Raw genomic sequence first — 19982 nt, forward strand, 5'->3', positions numbered from 1 at the left:
CCGGCCGGGTTTAGATTGGATGTGTTAAGCCTAATACAGAGACTATTTATTTTGGCTGTTGCCCGTGTAGATTATATATTTAAGCAATAAGGCACGAGGGGGTTTGTGGTATATGGCCAATCAGGAACGACGCATCGCAGAGTGCCTGGATACAGCCCTTAGCCGTGGTGTATTGGCCATATATCACAAACCCCCCGAGTTGCCTTATTGCTATTATAAACTGGTTACCAATGTAATTAGAGCAGTAAAAATGAATGTTTCTTCATACCCGTGGCATACCCTCTGATATACACCATGGCTTGTCAGCCAATCAGCATTTAGGGCTCGAACCACCCAGTTTAAAATTGCAAATATACAATGACTATTTGCTGATATTTTATGATATATGGCAACTTCACGTTGGATCACCAAGAAGAGCTGTGAAGAAGTCTTCGATTTGAGCCTATCAACCTGCCTTAGCCTTCTGCTGATGTCCTGCCCCTCTTATCACTGCCAAAAAGCGCCTATATTAAGGTGCCTATGTTAAGGTGCCTATGTTAAGGTGCCTATGTTAAGGTGCCTATATTAAGGTGCCTATGTTAAGGTGCCTATGTTAAGGTGCCTATATTAATACATTTGTTTCTTTTTTTAAGAAAAGGAAAACCTGCACACTGCTCTTGCCAGACAATATCATTTTGTTTTATTCAAGCTTAGGGCTACGCGTCTGCCTTTTCACCTTCAACAGAACCTTAATGTATTATTGAATTATTCCCACGCACCTGCAACAAGCTAGATCAGATGTAGGGCTGCTTTTATAAATGTTAACGTCTTGTTTATTTGGATTGTTTAGATTTAGAAGCAGCCAGTGAACTCAATGAATGCATGTCTGCATTCGTTTAATTTCCTTTTCCTGTCTGTTATTCCCTGTTTGTGTTCTAAACGGCACCCTATTCCCTATCTAGTACACCACTTCTCACCAGGGCGCATAGTGCCCGATATAGGGAATGGGGAGCCATTTGGGATGCAACCCATGTTGAGGAGGGTTGATGGACACTGAGTCTATTGAGAGGTCCTCTGGGACGTCAGATGATTTAACATTCTATTACCCAACATACAGCTGGGCCTGAGCCCTGGAGACACCGTTATAGAGTCTCTCTCTCTCTCTCTCTCTCTCTCTCTCTCTCTCTCTCTCTCTCTCTCTCTCTCTCTCTCTCTCTCTCTCTCTCTCTCTCTCTCTCTCTCTCTCTCTCTCTCTCTCTCTCTCTCTCTCTCTCTCTCTCTCTCTCTCTCTCTCTCTCTCTCGTTTGGTACAGAGCCCTAAAGATGTGGTTATAGTGGCACAGTGTTAACATGAACACATTATGTCCCAAAGAGAGGTGTCACACGCTATCATGTGAGAAGATAGGATTCAGTGGAAATGTCTAGTCCATCTAGTCCATGTTCTGTACATTGGAAACATGTAGAGCCCTGTACAACTGCTAACGGCTTATGTGTTCATATTACTCTCCTCTCGAGGTACAAGCCATAGCTGAAGGATTTAGTACTTGCTTCCATTCAACCACATTAGTGAGGTCAGATCACTGATGTTGAGCGATTAGGCCTGGCTCGCAGTCGGCATTCCAATTCATCCCAAAGGTGTTCGATGGGGTTGAGGTAAGGGCTCTGTGCAGGCCAGTCAAGTTCTTCCACACCGATCTTGACAAACCATTGCTGTATGGACCTCATTTTGTGCACGGGGGCAGGTAGCATTCTAACGTTCTCCTGACAGCACTTACAGTTGACCGGGGCAGTTCTAGCAGGGCAGAAATTTGACAAACTACTTGTTGGTAATGTGACGGTCCTATGACAGTGCCACGTTGAAAGTCACTGAGCTCTTCAATAATGCCATTCTGCTGCCAATGTTTGTCTATGGAGATTGCATGGTTGTGTGCTCAATTTTATACACGTCAGCAACGGGCGTGGCTGAAATAGCCGAATCCATTAATTTGAAGGGGTGTCCACATACTTTTGTATACTGTGTATTGTGTATTTAACATAAAGCACTTCTACTCATCATTTCTACTTCATGTTCTATATCCTGTAGTAAAATCTCTGAACATCAGAACATTTCAATCATGAAGTACAAAAAACTGTTTTGTTTTTGTTGAAATAAATGCCTACACTAAAGAGGTCATGATTTATGAGGGAACATTTCATCTACATTATTCAGGGCCTCTTAGTTTCCATCTCCCCTTCCTTTTCTCTCAGTGTCACAACACAACAGCATTCATAGATACATGTGGTTCTCATCACGGCGGGTCGATAGACAGGGTGATATGTGATCATCCAGGGAGGCTCAACATTGATTTCCCATAATGTAGAGATGACATGTGGTCACACAGCCCTTTTATTTTACTAACAATCATGTTCTCCAATAAGTCAGGATCTCACTGGAGAGCCAGAGAGCTTGATAGTTTGGGCTAAAATGGGTGGGGTAGAATGAGGGGTGGGGGGGATTTGTGGTCTTTGCAAGTTACCTTGACTTGGTAGAAACACTGTAATGTCAGTTCATTTAGTCCCTTTTCTATCCTGAAGCTTCACATTGTACAACATACAACACACTGCACATCAGTGATTCCCGACCGTTCTTTGTGCTTGATGACCCACCTCAAGCTTTTGGAGTTGACTTAACCAAGTAGAGTCAACGAAAACAATATTCATCACCAGGCATCCAGTCTTAACCTGGGACCCTAAAGGAATCAACCTCAACCAGGTCCAGTCTTAACCTGGGACCCTAAAGGAATCAACCTCAACCAGGTCCAGTCTACACCTGGGACCCTAAAGGAATCGATCTCAACCAGGTCCAGTCTACACCTGGGACCCTAAAGGAATCGATCTCAACCAGGTCCAGTCTACACCTGGGACCCTAAAGGAATCGATCTCAACCAGGTCCAGTCTACACCTGGGACCCTAAAGGAATCGATCTCAACCAGGTCCAGTCTACACCTGGGACCCTAAAGGAATCGATCTCAACCAGGTCCAGTCTACACCTGGGACCCTAAAGGAATCGATCTCAACCAGGTCCAGTCTTAACCTGGGACCCTAAAGGAATCAACCTCAACCAGGTCCAGTCTTAACCTGGGACCCTAAAGGAATCAACCTCAACCAGGTCCAGTCTTAACCTGGGACCCTAAAGGAATCAACCTCAACCAGGTCCAGTCTACACCTGGGACCCTAAAGGAATCGATCTCAACCAGGTCCAGTCTACACCTGGGACCCTAAAGGAATCGATCTCAACCAGGTCCAGTCTACACCTGGGACCCTAAAGGAATCGATCTCAACCAGGTCCAGTCTACACCTGGGACCCTAAAGGAATCGATCTCAACCAGGTCCAGTCTACACCTGGGACCCTAAAGGAATCGATCTCAACCAGGTCCAGTCTACACCTGGGACCCTAAAGGAATCGATCTCAACCAGGTCCAGTCTACACCTGGGACCCTAAAGGAATCAACCTCAACCTACCTTTGGGAAACACAATTGCATCCCTGTTAGTGTTACATCATTGACTAACCCTGTATCCTCTGTGTCTGTTCCAGGGTTCCTGTCTACAGGGGACCAGGCAGCTAAGGGGAACTACGGCCTACTGGACCAGATCCAGGCTCTGAGGTGGATCAGTGATAACATTGGATACTTCGGAGGAGACTCCAACCGTATCACGGTGTTCGGATCTGGGATAGGAGCGTCCTGTGTGAGCCTGCTCACCCTCTCACACCACTCTGAAGGTAGGAACACACTCTGTCTATGATTAGTATGGGATGGGGGATTGGGTACTGGATGTCACTGTGTCAGAATCAATTGAGGAAGTCTGGTATTAAGTGGGTATTTACACTGAGCAGGAACTGGAACACGCTGTAGTTCAAGTCGATCCAGAGCATCCCAAACATGCTCAAAGGGTGACATATCTGGTGATACAGATCCTTGCAACATGGGGCTGTGCATTAGGATCTTGTGTACAGATCTTTGCAACATGGGGCTGTGCATTATCATGCTGAAACATGAGGTGCTGTCGGCGGATGAATGGCTCAACAATGGGCCTCAGGATCTCATCACGGTATCTCTGTCCATTCAAATTGCCATCGATAAAATGCAATTGTGTTCGTTGTCCATTGCATAACACCACCGCCACCATGGGGCACTCTGTTCAGTACGTTGACATCAGAAAACTGCTCTTGTGAGGCCAGTTGGACATACTGCCAAATTCTCTAAAACAACTTTGGAGGCGGCTTATGGTAGAGAAATAAAAATTCAGCTCTGGTTTACATTCCTGCAGTCAGCATGCCAATTGTATGCTCCCTCAAAACTTGAGACATCTGTGGCATTGTGTTGTGTGACAAAACTGCACATTGTAGAGTGGCCTTTTATTGTCCCCAGCACAAGGTGCACCTGTGTAATGATCATGCTGTTTATTCAGGTTCTTGATATGCCACACCTGTCAGGTGGATGGATTATATTGGCAAATGAGAAATGCTCACTAACAGGTATGTAAACAAATTTGTTCACAACATTTGAGACAAATAAGCTTTTTGTGCGTTTGGAACATTTCTGAGAACTTTTATTTCAGCTCATGAAACATGGGACCAACACTTTACATGTTGCATTTTTATATTTTTGTTGGGTATAGTTTTTGGTCTTTACCTGGATTCATGAATTTTGTTGTTAAATGTGTATTTAGTTAGTGGTTTTAGAAAGTTGGCACCTGCATCGATATAATCTAAGTATCTGGTTTACAGTTGATTTACTGAAATAGATTTAATCTGAGTATCTGGTTTACAGTTGATTTACTGACATAGATTTAATCTGAGTATCTGGTTTACAGTTGATTTACTGACAGATTTGATTTGAGTATCTGGTTTACAGTTGATTTACTGACATAGATTTAACCTGAGTATCTGGTTTACAGTTGATTTACTGACATAGATGTAATCTAAGTATCTGGTTTACAGTTGATTTACTGACATAACTGTTTTTGGGATTTGTTATCCGGAGATTCTTGGGGGGTAAAGTGGATATCCAGTATCCAGGGACCCCCCCTCCCCAACCCTGTATAATGGAACAATCCAAATATCTAATCATGACAGATGTTGCTTATCTAGTGGCTAATGTCATGCCTCAACCACTCAATGGAGATGAACTGTCCATGATGGACCTGTTGCACACACAGACACAGACACAGACAGACACACAGACACACACAGACACACAGACACACACAGACACACAGACACAGACAGACACACAGACACACAGACACAGACACACACACAGACACACACACAGACACAGACACACACACAGACACACACACAGACACACACAGACACACAGACACAGACAGACACACAGACAGACACACAGACACAGGACAGGATGGACAGTATAGACGTCATGCTGCTCTTAACTGCTGCCTAACATGATGGACAGACACATGCTGGGTTGTGTGTGTGTGCGTATGCTTGGGTGTGTGTGTGTGTGTGTGTGTCGTATGTATTTATATTAAATCCTTTAATAGTTCCTGGAACTTGTGTACATTTTGATTTATACGGGAAGCTGTATGAGCATCACAGAATCATGGTTCTCTCCGGATATACTGTCCCCTTTCCATACAGCCAGCTGGGTTCTCAGTACATCAGACAGGAATAAAGAAGTTTCTGGGAAGTTGTGTATGTTTCATGATTAACTACTCATGGTGTGATTGTGATAACGTACAGAAACTCAAGTCCCTTTGTTCACCCAACCTAGAATACCTCACATTCAAATACTAACCGCATTTCCCTCCCAAGATACTTTTCTTCAGTTGTAGTCACAGCTGTGTATATTCCCTCTTAATAAGCCGATACCACGACGGCCCTCAAGGAGCTACACTGGACTTTATGCAGACTGGAAACCACATATCCTGAGGCCGCATTTATTGTAGCTGGGGATATTTACAAAGCAAATTTGAGGAAAACGCTACCGAAGTTCTATCAACACATGGACTGTAGTACTCACTCTGGTAAAACACTCGACCACTGCTACTCCACTTTTCCAAATGCTTACAAGGCCCTTCCCCACCCTCCCTTCAGCAAATCAGATCACGACTCTATTTTGCTCCTCCCTTCCTATAGGCAGAAACTCAAAAAGGAAGTAAACATGCTAAGGTCTATTCAACGCTGGTCTGACCAAACGGAATCCACGCTTCAAGATTGTTTTGATCACGCGGACTGGGACATGTTCCGGGTAGCCTCTGAGAATAACATTGACGTATACACAGACACAGGGACTGAGTTCATCAGGAAGTGTATAGGGGATGTTGTTCCCACTGTGACTATTAAAACCTACCCAAACCAGAAACCGCGTATAGATTGCAGCATTTGCGCAAAACTGGAAAGCGCGAACCACTGCATTTAACCATGGCAAGGTGACTGTGAATATGGTCAAATACAAACAGTGTAGTTTTTCCCTCCGTAAGACAGTCAAACAGGCAAAATGTCAGTACAGAGACAAAGTGGAGTCACAATTCAACGGCTCAGACACGAGATATATGTGGCAGGGTCTACAGACAATCACAGATTACAAAGGGAAACCAACCGTGTCGCGGACACCAACGTCTTGCTCCCAGATAAGCTAAACACCTACTTCGCCCGCTTTGAGGATAACACAGTGCCACCAACGCAGCCCGCTCCGAAGGACTGTGGGCTCTCGTTCTCCATGGCCGACGTGAGTAAGACATTTAAGCGTGTTAACCCTCGCAAAACTGCCGGCCCAGACGGCATCCCTAGCAGCGTCCTCAGAGCATGCGCAGATCAGCTGGCTGGAGTGTTTACAGACATATTAAATATTTTCCTATCCCAGTCTACTGTCCCCACTTGCTTCAAGATGTCCACCATTGTTACTGTACCCAAAAAAGAAAAGGTACCTGAACTAAATGACTGTCGCCCCGTAGCACTCACTTCTGTCATCATGAAGTGCTTTGAGAGGCTAGTTAAGGATCATATCACCTCTACCTTACCTGACACCAGAGACCCACTTCAATTTGCTTACCTCCCCAATAGATCCACAGACGATGCAATTGCCATCGCAATGCACACTGCCCTATCCCATCTGGACAAGAGGAATACCTACGTCAAAATGCTGTTCCAAGCTCATCATTAAGCTCGGGGCCCTGGGTCTGAACCCCGCCCTGTGAAACTGGGTCCTGGACCTCCTGACAGGCCTCCCCCAGGTGGTGAAAGTAGGAAACAAAGACCTCCAATTTGTTGATCCTCAACAGTGGGGCCCCACAAGGGTGCGTGCTCAGCCCCCTCCTGTACTTCCTGTTCACCCATGACTGCGTGGCCGTGCATGTCTCCAACTCAGTCATCAAGTTTGCAGATGACACAACAGTAGTAGGCCTGATTACCAACAATGATGAGACAGCCTACAGGGAAGAGGTGAGGGCACTGGCGAGTGGTGCCAGGAAAATAACTTCTCCCTCAACATCAACAAAACAAAGGAGCTGATCGTGGACTTCAGGAAACAGCAGAGGGAGCACGCCCCTAACCACATCGACGGGACCGCAATCGAGAACGTGGAAAGCTTCAAGTTCCTTAGCATACACATCACTGACAATCTGAAATGGTCCACCCACACAGACAGTGTGGTGAAGAAGGCGCAATAGCTCCTTTTAAACCTAAGGAGACTGAAGAAATGTGGCTTGGCCCCTAAGACTCTCACAAACTTTTACAGATGCACAATTGAGAGCATCCTGTCGGCTGTATCACCGCCTGGTACAGCAACTGCACCGCCCGCAACAGTAAGGCTTTCCAGAGGGTGGTACGGTCTGCCCAATTCATCACCGGGGGCAAACTATCTGCCCTCCAGGACACCTACCTCACCCAATGTCACAGGAAGGCCAAAAATATCATCAATGACATCATCCACCCGAGCCACAGCCTGTTCACCCCGCTATCATCCAGAAGGAGAGGTCAGTACAGATGCATCAAAGGTTGGACAGAGAGACTGAAAAACAGCTTCTATTTCAAGGCCATCAGACTGTTAAATAGCCATTACTAGCTGGCTACCACCCGGTTACTCAACCCTGCACCTTAGAGGCTGCTGCCCTGTATACATAGACATGGAATCACTGGTCACTTTAATAATGGAACACTAGTCACTTTAATAATGTTACATACTGCTTTACTCATCTCATATGTATATACTGTAGTCTATTCTACTGTATTTAGTCAATGCCACTCCGACATTACTCATCCTAATATTTATATATTTCTACATTCCATTCTTTTACTTTTAGATGTGTGTGTATTGTTGTGAATTGTTAGATACTAACTTACTGCACTGTTGAAGCTAGAAACACAAGCATTTCACTACATCCGCAATAACATCTGCCAAAAATGTGTATGTGACCAATAACATTTGATTTTGATATTAGGTAGCTTGTTATAGGAAATACTTTAACAAGGTCCCACTTTGTAGATGTTCAACAGATGGTCATACTATCAACAAACTATCTGTTGATAAGCAACTGCTTGTTAAGGTTACAGTTAGGTTTAGGTTTAGAATAAAGATTAAGGTAAGAATTAAGGTTAGGGTTAGGGCTAGGGTTAAGCGATTTTTGCGCATTCGCCATGTAATGCTACAAATGAGCAAGGACCATACACAGAAACACGTTACATGGCAAATCGTCAAGGAAGGAAGGAAGGAAGGAAGGAAGGAAGGAAGGAAGGAAGGAAGGAAGGAAGGAAGGAAGGAAGGAAGGAAGGAAGGAAGGAAGGAAGGAAGGAAGGAAGGAAGGAAGGAAGGAAGGAAGGAAGGAAGGATATTAAGGAAAGTAAACCTTTCATTACCATAATTTTATTTTTACCAACTGGGAATTCCTGGCTTGGCTTTATGATGAAGGTGCCCACCACCATGCGTTTATAAAGAGGCCATTTCAGCACCACTGCTTTGTTTAAAGGACCAGGTTTTAGCCAAATACAGGACACAGTTTTTGTTTCTAATTGGCATTAAAGCGTTACTAGTTGCCTTGGTTTCCCTTCAGATAAATGGCTTCCGTTTGAATTTTTACCATAAATGCATTTTTTATTCAGCCTCCGTAATGCTACGCTCCATGTAGCATGATATTATACAGCCTCAGAAACCTGATCCTCTCTGTCTCCTCCTTTCTAAATTGGACATTACTGCTGGAGTTTGTTGCCTCTTGAATAGATATGTATGATGTCCTAGTACTCAGTTTGACCAGATAAAGCAGAACAGAGTGAAACTAGTGAGATGGTTGGTAATTGAAGTAGGAAGCTTTCCATCACGACAGGGCCTCTTGTGACGAGTGTTACCAACGGCAATCACATTCCCCCCTACTCTCTCACTGCTCTCTCTCTCCACTCTCCATCTCTCTCTCTGTCTCTCTCTCTCTCTCTCTCTCTCTCTCTGTCTCTCGGTCTCTCTTGTAATTACGTGAAGTTTCAGACTGAAGTGGGTCTTCCTTCCTAAAAGTGACAGGAAAAACTAGAGATTAAACAGATTTCCGTGACAGGTTAGTACAGTGGTGAACCTATAGGTCTTCAGTGTGTGACAGGTTAGTGCAGTGGTGAACCTATAGGTCTTCAGTGTGACAGGTTAGTACAGTGGTGAACCTATAGACCTTCAGTGTGTGACAGGTTAGTACAGTGGTGAACCTATAGGTCTTCAGTGTGTGACAGGTTAGTACAGTGGTGAACCTATAGGCCTTCACTGTGTGACAGGTTAGTATAGTGGTGAACCTATAGGTCTTCAGTGTGTGACAGGTTAATACAGTGGTGAACCTATAGGTCTTCACTGTGGCAGGTTAGTACAGTGGTGAACCTATAGACCTTCAGTGTGACAGGTTAGTACAGTGGTGAACCTATAGGTCTTCAGTGTGTGACAGGTTAGTACAGTGGTGAACCTATAGGTCTTCAGTGTGTGACAGGTTAGTACAGTGGTGAACCTATAGACCTTCAGTGTGACAGGTTAGTACAGTGGTGAACCTATAGGTCTTCAGTGTGTGACAGGTTAGTACAGTGGTGAACCTATAGGTCTTCAGTGTGTGACAGGTTAGTACAGTGGTGAACCTATAGGCCTTCAGTGTGTGACAGGTTAGTACAGTGGTGAACCTATAGGTCTTCAGTGTGTGACAGGTTAGTACAGTGGTGAACCTATAGGTCTTCAGTGTGTGACAGGTTAGTACAGTGGTGAACCTATAGACCTTCAGTGTGTGACAGGTTAGTACAGTGGTGAACCTATAGGTCTTCAGTGTGTGACAGGTTAGTACAGTGGTGAACCTATAGGCCTTCACTGTGTGACAGGTTAGTATAGTGGTGAACCTATAGGTCTTCAGTGTGTGACAGGTTAATACAGTGGTGAACCTATAGGTCTTCACTGTGACAGGTTAGTACAGTGGTGAACCTATAGACCTTCAGTGTGACAGGTTAGTACAGTGGTGAACCTATAGGTCTTCAGTGTGCGACAGGTTAGTACAGTGGTGAACCTATAGGTCTTCAGTGTGTGACAGGTTAGTACAGTGGTGAACCTATAGGCCTTCAGTGTGACAGGTTAGTACAGTGGTGAACCTATAAACCTTCAGTGTGTGACAGGTTAGTACAGTGGTGAACCTATAGGTCTTCACTGTGTGACAGGTTAGTACAGTGGTGAACCTATAGGTCTTCACTGTGTGACAGGTTAGTACAGTGGTGAACCTATAGGTCTTCAGTGTGTGACAGGTTAATACAGTGGTGAACCTATAGGTCTTCAGTGTGTGACAGGTTAGTACAGTGGTGAACCTATAGGTGTGACAGGTTAGTACAGTGGTGAACCTATAGGCCTTCAGTGTGTGACAGGTTAGTACAGTGGTGAACCTATAGGCCTTCAGTGTGTGACAGGTTAGTACAGTGGTGAACCTATAGGTCTTCAGTGTGTGACAGGTTAGTACAGTGGTGAACCTATAGGTCTTCAGTGTGTGACAGGTTAGTACAGTGGTGAACCTATAGGTCTTCAGTGTGTGACAGGTTAGTACAGTGGTGAACCTATAGGCCTTCACTGTGTGACAGGTTAGTATAGTGGTGAACCTATAGGTCTTCAGTGTGTGACAGGTTAATACAGTGGTGAACCTATAGGTCTTCACTGTGACAGGTTAGTACAGTGGTGAACCTATAGACCTTCAGTGTGACAGGTTAGTACAGTGGTGAACCTATAGGTCTTCAGTGTGCGACAGGTTAGTACAGTGGTGAACCTATAGGTCTTCAGTGTGTGACAGGTTAGTACAGTGGTGAACCTATAGGCCTTCAGTGTGACAGGTTAGTACAGTGGTGAACCTATAAACCTTCAGTGTGTGACAGGTTAGTACAGTGGTGAACCTATAGGTCTTCACTGTGTGACAGGTTAGTACAGTGGTGAACCTATAGGTCTTCACTGTGTGACAGGTTAGTACAGTGGTGAACCTATAGGTCTTCAGTGTGTGACAGGTTAATACAGTGGTGAACCTATAGGTCTTCAGTGTGTGACAGGTTAGTACAGTGGTGAACCTATAGGTCTTCAGTGTGTGACAGGTTAGTACAGTGGTGAACCTATAGGTCTTCAGTGTGTGACAGGTTAGTACAGTGGTGAACCTATAGGTGTGACAGGTTAGTACAGTGGTGAACCTATAGGCCTTCAGTGTGTGACAGGTTAGTACAGTGGTGAACCTATAGGTCTTCAGTGTGTGACAGGTTAGTACAGTGGTGAACCTATAGGTCTTAGTGTGTGACAGGTTAGTACAGTGGTGAACCTATAGGTCTTCAGTGTGTGACAGGTTAGTACAGTGGTGAACCTATAGGTCTTCAGTGTGTGACAGGTTAGTACAGTGGTGAACCTATAGGTCTTCAGTGTGTGACAGGTTAGTACAGTGGTGAACCTATAGGCCTTCTGTGTATGACAGGTTGGTGATTCTGAAAGGACAGCAACCGTAATACCAGCGCACTCACGTAGGAGAGAGCATGTTTTGTAAAACACAAAGGGCCGGTGGTTTAGTGGAGGGTATACGAAGGTATAAGCCGTGTACCCACTTTCTTTTCAGTGGGCATGGGGTATACTCACTTCTTAATCCCGACTGATACGTATCGGAGTAGTGTAGTGGAGGTATACGACCTAACAATTATGTACAACAATAGAGAAATCATGGACAAAGTAGCCCACAAAATCGCAAAGCACATGAATTATATTCACATGCGCGCCGCACACAGCCTAGTTTCAGCGGAATATCATCTGCAGGCAGCAAGAGTGTGCAGCTCACAACTGGTTGTGGCATGGAGCAGCTGACAGAAGAGTGACATCGGTAGCCGGTAGGGTATAAAAGACGTTTCAACTGATGATATCTACCAGTAAATGCTAACTAAGGCAACAATGGGTATGCAAACCAGGTATTGAAAAAGTTTAGTCCGAAGTGTTGGTTAGAAGGCAAATGTCACAATGCTGTTAGCATCAGGAGTGTAGTAGACATGGATGGGCCTGAGTGGACAGAAGCGGACCCACCCAATCAGATTGATGTGGTTTAAGCATTGTGTGATTTTGAGAGTAAAAATCAGATAAATCTATAGGAAAACTAATTTTTATAAAACATAGGAAACAATGGGATTTTTCACACAGGGTGCCTTTCCTTCGCTGGGTGGGCGGTTTGGGAACTTTTTGGCAACATTAGAGTATACTGACTTCTCCAGACTCCACTACACCACTGGATAGGACCGATGGAAAGACAGCAGTCACACACAGCATGATGTTAAAGCACCACTACACCACTGGATAGGACCGATGGAAAGACAGCAGACACACACAGCATGATGTTAAAGCACCACTACACCACTGGATAGGACCGATGGAAAGACAGCAGTCACACACAGCTTGATGTTAAAGGACAAGCAGTCCATTAACTCAGACATAATAAGCCAGTAGGTCCCAGTCATGGGAAAAAAATGACTAGTTAGTAAAAAACCCTCTAGATAACATGTAAACAGCCGCACCAGTAAAAAGGTCAGACTGAGGTGTTCTCTCATTTGTGTCTGGAAGTAGCTAGCTAACAAAAACTAGCCAACTTTACCCAGTTAGCTTGGTCCTTTTGTAGGGAGGCAAGCTGCAGAAGGAGGAGGCTACAATTCCCAATCATTTATCAGTGCAATTTTGACAGCAAACTACAGTAGCTGAAAGAGTTTGAGAGTTTATCTAATGTTCCTGTGTTGTTGTTGTGCACGGTTGTTTGATCAATAAGAATGTAAAGTCCCCCATGTAAGAGGACTCCCGTGGTGTTTAGGTATTTGCAGAAATCCATTCAGGTGGATTTTGTGGCTTTTGGCAAATGTGTTCTAATGATCTAAAGTCTCGCTGTTGCTACTGATGGCAGGCCCTACTTCCTGTAAACACACAGTCCAGTTCAAAGTGAATGATGGCAGGCCCTACTGCCTGTAAACACACAGTCCAGTTCAAAGTGAATGATGGCAGGCCCTACTTCCTGTAAACACACAGTCCAGTTCAAAGTGAATGATGGCAGGCCCTACTGCCTGTAAACACACAGTCCAGTTCAAAGTGAATGATGGCAGGCCCTACTGCCTGTAAACACACAGTCCAGTTCAATGTGAATGATGGCAGGTCCTACTGCCTGTACACACACAGTCCAGTTCAATGTGAATGATGGCAGGCCTGTGTGGCAAATGCTTGTTTGTATAAAGGCCTACTGTAGTTCTGATTGGCTATAGCGCACCGATCTGTGGCTCTATTTTCCCTCAGCATGCATTTTTTCACTATTCTGAATGTCTAAATCAATTAATCAATCAAATGTATTTATTGAGCGCTTTTTACATCAGCTAATGTCTCAAAGTGCTGTACAGAAACCCAGTCTAAAACCTCAAACAGCAAGCAATGCAGGTGTAGAAGCACGGTGGCTAGGAAAAACTCCCTAGAAAGGCAGGAACCTCGGAAGAAATCTAGAGAGGAACCAGGCTCTGAGGGGTGGCCAGTCCTCTTCTGGCTGTGCCGGGTGGTGAGGAACCAGGCTCTGAGGGGTGGCCAGTCCTCTTCTGGCTGTGTCGGGTGGAGATTATAAGAGTACATGGCCATTAAGGACAGATTGTTCTTCAAGATGTTCAAACGTTCATAGATGACCAACAAGGTCAAATAATAATCACAGTGATTGTAGAGGGTGCAACAGGTCAGCACCTCAGGAGTAAATGTCAGTTGGCTTTTCATAGCCGAGCATTCAGAGGTCGAGACAGCAGGTGCGGTAGAGAGAGAGTGGAAAACAGCAAAAGGTAGCACGTCTGGTGAACAGGTCAGGGTTCCCTAGCCGCAGGCAGAACAGTTCCATGTGTAGTTCTGAAATATGAACCCAGAAATACTGAACATTTAGAACTCTTGTAGTGGTGTTGATTTGACAACATTACAATCATGGTGTTGAATTGGACTCGCATTTTTCTGGTCTTGACTCAGACTCAGACCCCTTGTCACCCTCCTGGTCTCGGTCTTGACTCAGTCTCCCCCTGGTCTTGACTCGGACTTGATTTACTCCAGTCTGGTCTCACTTTAGGTGGTCTCGAACACAACACTGGTAGATATGTACATATAGGTAGTGATAAAGTGACTAGGCAACAGGATAGACAATAAACAGTAACAGCAGCGCATGTGAGGAGTCAAAAGGGTTAGTGCAAAAAGGGTCAATGCAGATAGTCCTGGTAGCTATTGGTTAACTATTTAACTAATTATTTATCAAACTTATGGCTTGGGGGTAGAAGCTGTTCAGGATCCTGTTGGTTTCAGACTTGGTGTATTGGTACCGCTAGCTGTGCAGTAGCAGAGAGAACAGTCTATGACTTAAGCTGCGCTGCGCTGCAGGAGTGACTGACCTCAAGAAGCTCCCATTTTGCTTGTTGTGTTTCTATGTAAACAAACACACTGGCTCGAACAGCTGCTTTGGGAAAGTAGTAGCAGTAAATTTCATAATGAAAAATGATCTAACAGGTGAAATGATGAACACGATCTGCTATCTATTAACCTAGTGCACAAGTTGACTGCAGGTATTTATTTAAAAAGTGCAAATGTTAAAAAGTATTACGAAACGGTATTGGAAAATAATACTAAGGATATTTTGAAATATAAACAATATATTACCCATCACTAGTAGCTGTGTAGTAATGGATTGGAATAGTGATTTCCTATCCCTGTAAGTGGACTGCTAGCGTCCAAGGAAAGTGCTTTCTATTGAGTTGCCTTAGACTGACATGCTCTGTGAATGAAAATTAAGTCAGGAAATAAGATTGTAAACAATGCTGTATTGTTCCTTCTCCCTCTTCTCTGGGGTTTGACTTGGCTGATTTATCCATGAATAAAATATATGCTGATCTGTTCTGTTATTCCTGATGCCGTATCGTAGAAATAGAGTCCGTGTCACATGCAGTACAATGTGTTCCACTTCTGGAGGTCCCGTGTAGCTCAGTTGGTAGAGCATGGTGCTTGCACTGCTAGGGTTGTGGGTTCAATTACCACAGGGGACCAGTATGAAAAATGTGTACACTGTACAGTTGTGGCCAACATTTTTGAGAATGAGACAAATATAAATTTTCACAAAGTCTGCTGCCTCAGTTTGTATGATGGCAATTTGCATATACTCCAGAATGTTATGAAGTGATCAGATGAATTGCAATTAATTGCAAAGTCCCTCTTTGCCATGCAAATGAACTGAATCGCCAAAAAAACATTTCAACTGCATTTCAGCCCTGCCACAAAAGGACCAGCTGATATCATGTCAGTCATTCTCTTGTTAATACAGGTGTGAGTGTTGATGAGGACAAGGCTGGAGATCACTCTGTCATGCTGATTGAGTTCGAATAACAGACTGGAAGCTTCAAAAGGAGGGTGGTGCTTGGAATCATTGTTCTTCCTCTGTCAACCATGGTTACCTGCAAGGAAACATGTGCCATCATCATTGCTTTGCACAAAAAGGACTTCACAGGCAAGGATATTGCTGCCAGTAAGATTGCACCTAAATCAACCATTTATCGAATCATCAAGAACTTCAAGGAGAGCGGTTCAATTGTTGTGAAGAAGGTTTCAGAGCGCCCAAGTCCAGCAAGCGCCAGGACCGTCTCCTAAAGTTGATTCAGCTGCGGGATCGGGGCACCACCAGTACAGAGCTTGCTCAGTAATGGCAGCAGGCAGGTGTGAGTGCATCTGCACGCACAGTGAGGCAAAGACCTTTGGAGGATGGCCTGGTGTCAAGAAGGGCAGCAAAGAAGCCACATCTCTCCAGGAAAACATCAGAGACAGACTGATATTCTGTAAAAGGTACAGGGATTGGACTGCTGAGGACTGAGGTAAAGTAATTTTCTCTGATGGATCCCCTTTCCGATTGTTTGGGGCATCCGGAAAAAAGTTTGTCCAGAGAAAACAAGGTGAGAGCTACCATCAGTCCTGTGTCATGCTGACAGTAAAGCATCCTGAGACCATTCATGTGTGGGGTTGTTTCTCAGCCAAGGGAGTGGGCTCACTCACAATTTTGCCTAAGAACACAGCCTTGAATAAAGAATTGTACCAACACATCCTCCGAGAGCAACTTCTCCCAACCATCCAGGAACAGTTTGGTGACGAACAATGACTTTTCCAGCATGATGGAGCACCTTGACATAAGTCAAAAGTGATAACTAAGTGGCTCGGGGAATAAAACATCGATATTTTGGGTCCATGGCCAGGAAACTCCCCAGACCTTAATCCCATTGAGAACGTGTGGTCAATCCTCAAGAGGCGGGTAGACAATCAAAAACCCACAAATTCTGACAAACTCCAAGCATTGATTATGCAAGAATGAGCTGCCATCAGTCAGGATGTGGCCCAGAAGTTAATTGACAGCATGCCAGGGCGGATTGCAGAGGTCTTGAAAAAGAAGGGTCAACACTGCAAATATTGACTCTTTGCATCAACTTCATGTAATTCATGTTCATGTTCATGTCAATAAAAGCCTTTGACACTTATGAAATACTTGTAATTATACTTCAGTATTCCATAGTAACATCTGACAAAAATATCTAAAGACACTGAGGTAGCAGACTTTCATGTCTCAGGTAGCTCAGGAAAGCCAGCATGAATAGAATGCAATACTTGACTAATATTTGCCATATTCTAATAATTCTCCTGCACCAACGTGTTGCCACGATCCGTGGTCGCCATGGTGAACCTTGCACTCCTGTAGATCTGTAATAATTGGATGGTGAAACTTACCAGCCAACCAGAAAAACAAGGCGAAGCAATTCAGCCATTCAATCCACGTCCTGCAAATAAACATCATTTTTTGGTTGACAAAATAGATTTTTTAAGCAGTAGGCATTTAGAATGAAATGTGGAGTGGAACTTATTGTTACGTAATGACAGCAAGTGCTCCGCATAACTTCAAAAATATTCGGCAATCATAATTTATTAGAAAAAAAAAACAGTTTCTATCATAATTTGTCATAATTTGTGCAATAGCATTTTTAGGGAGTAGATCAGTTTTAACACTGCAGATAGACTGTGGCTTGTCTGCATTATTTCCAATCCCCCATATTTTTTTTGTAAATATATACAGTACCAGTCAAAAGTTTGGACACACCTACTCATTCAAGAGTTTTTCTTTATATTTTTACTGAAGACATCAAAACTATGAAATACCACATGGAATCATGGAGTAACCAAAAAAGTGTTCATCAAATCAAAATATATTTTCTATTTGAGATTCTTCAAAGTAGCCACCCTTTGCCTTGATGACAGCTTTTCACACTCTTAGCATTCTCTCAACCAGCTTCATGAGGTAGCCAACTTGAATGCATTTCAATTAACTGTTGTTAAAAGTTAATTTGTGGAATTTCTTTCCTTCTTAATGCGTTTGAGCCAATCAGTTGTGTTGTGACAAGGTAGGGGTGGTATACAGAAAATAGCCCTATTTGGTAAAAGACCAAGTCCATATTATGGCAAGAACAGCTCACATAAGCAAAGAGAAACAACATGAAGGTCAGTCAATGCAGTCGCAAAACCCATCAAGCGCTATAAGAAACTGGCTCTCATGAGGACCGCCACAGGAAGGAATGACCCAGAGTTCATTAGAGTTAACTGCACCTCAGATTGCAGCCCAAATAAATGCTTCAAGTAACAGACGCATCTCAACATCAACTGTTCAGAGGAGACTGCATGAATCAGGCCTTTATGGTCGAATTGCTGCAAAGAAACCATTACTAAAGGACACCAATAATAAGAAGAGACTTGCTTGGGCCAAGAAACAAGCAATGGACATTAAACAGGTGTAAATCTGTCCTTTGGTCTGATGAGTCCAAATGTGAGATTTTTGGTTCCAACCGCCGTGTCTTTGTGAGACGCAGAGTTGGTGAACGGATGATCTCTGCATGTTCAGTTCCTACTGTGAAGCATGGAGGAAGAGGTGTGATGGTGTGGGGGTGGTTTGCTGGTGACACTGTCTGTGATTGATTTTAGAATTCAAGGCACACTTAACCAGCATGGCTACCACAGTATTCTGCAGTGATACGCCATCCCATCTTGTTTGCGCTTAGTGGGACTATCATTTGTTTTTTGACAGGACAATGACCCAACACACCTCCAGGCTGTGTAAGGGCTATTTGACCTAGAAGGAGAGGGATGGAGTGCTGCATCAGATGACCTGGCCTCCACAATCACCCGACCTCAACCCATTTGAGATGGTTTGGGATGAGTTGGTCCACAGAGTGAGGGATAAGCAAATAACAAGTGCTCAGCATATGTGGGAACTCCTTCAAGACTGTTGGAGTGTGCCAAGAGTGTGCAAAGCTGTCATCAAGGCAAAGGGTGGCTATTTTGAAGAATCTAAAATATATTTGATTTGTACTGTATATAAAATACATATATATATATAAATAAAAAATATATATATAAAATATATATATATATATATATATATATATATATATATATATATATATATATATATATTAGATATTAGATATTTTTCTTTGATACTTTCCACTAATATTACCATCACTCCCCAAATTGGAGTAAACTAATGGACAACAACACTTAGGCTTCTATTTCCAGCTTATACATACTAAATATATTTTACGGACACAGTATATTTTACAATAGCTATCTTTTGTTTGTTTTTAGTCCCATCCTTCAGCTCCACTCAACCCTCCCATCTATCTCTGAACACCATCCAGTCCCATCCTTCAGCTCCCCTCAACCCTCCCATCTATCTCTGAACACCATCCAGTTATGATTTCTATTTGTCATATATTTTTCAGCTGTGATGTTTTACAAAAGTTCTGAACCTTTCCATTCTCATAGATTCTACATCATGTAAATTAAAGAACATTTTTTGTTAAGAGTATTATTATATTACTGATTGATTGACAATAACTTTTTAAATCACCCAGTATTGCTATTTGCAGTTAGCTCCAGGTAAATGTTGCAATTCTTCAGCCATTCCTGAACCTGCGTCCAAAAACAAGCTACATATGGAATGTACCAGAACAAATTATCTCACGATTCTGTTTCTTCACAGCAAAATCTGCAGAGCTGGGATAGAGAACATTATCTAAAGATTGACAACATCCTTATCTCTACGACAGGGCTGGATTTTTCTTTTGTCTAACTATCTTTATTGCAACAAATTGTGATAGAAACAGATTTTTTTCGAATAAATTAGAATTGCCGAATACTTTTGAAGTTATGCGGAGCACTTGATGTCATTACGTAACTATAAGTTCCACTCCAAATTTCATTCTAAATGCCTACTGCTTAAAAAATCTATTTTTTCAACAAAAAAATTGTGTTTATTTGCAGGACGAGGATTGAATGGCTGAATTGCTTTGCCTTCCTTTTCTGGTTGGCTGGTAAGTTTCACCATCCAATTATTACAGATCTACAGGAGTGCAAGGTTCACCATGGCGACCACGGATCGTGGCGACACGTTGGTGCAGGAGAATTATTAGAATATGGCA

The 19982-nt window shown here is 43.5% G+C and overlaps 1 protein-coding gene across 1 annotated transcript in view; it reads left to right on the forward strand.

Moving 5' to 3' along the window:
- The window catches only part of LOC106591301 (neuroligin-3), a 321864-nt gene that overhangs the window by 189611 nt on the left and 112271 nt on the right, over positions 1-19982 (forward strand). The window contains exon 4 of the mRNA XM_045717892.2: positions 3555-3740. Within this exon, the coding sequence (XP_045573848.1) occupies positions 3555-3740 (186 nt within the window). The remainder of the gene's footprint in view (positions 1-3554; positions 3741-19982) is intronic.

The sequence above is a fragment of the Salmo salar genome, chromosome 05 (assembly GCF_965601325.2).
Source record: "Salmo salar chromosome 05, fSalSal1, whole genome shotgun sequence".
NCBI lineage: Eukaryota > Metazoa > Chordata > Actinopteri > Salmoniformes > Salmonidae > Salmo > Salmo salar.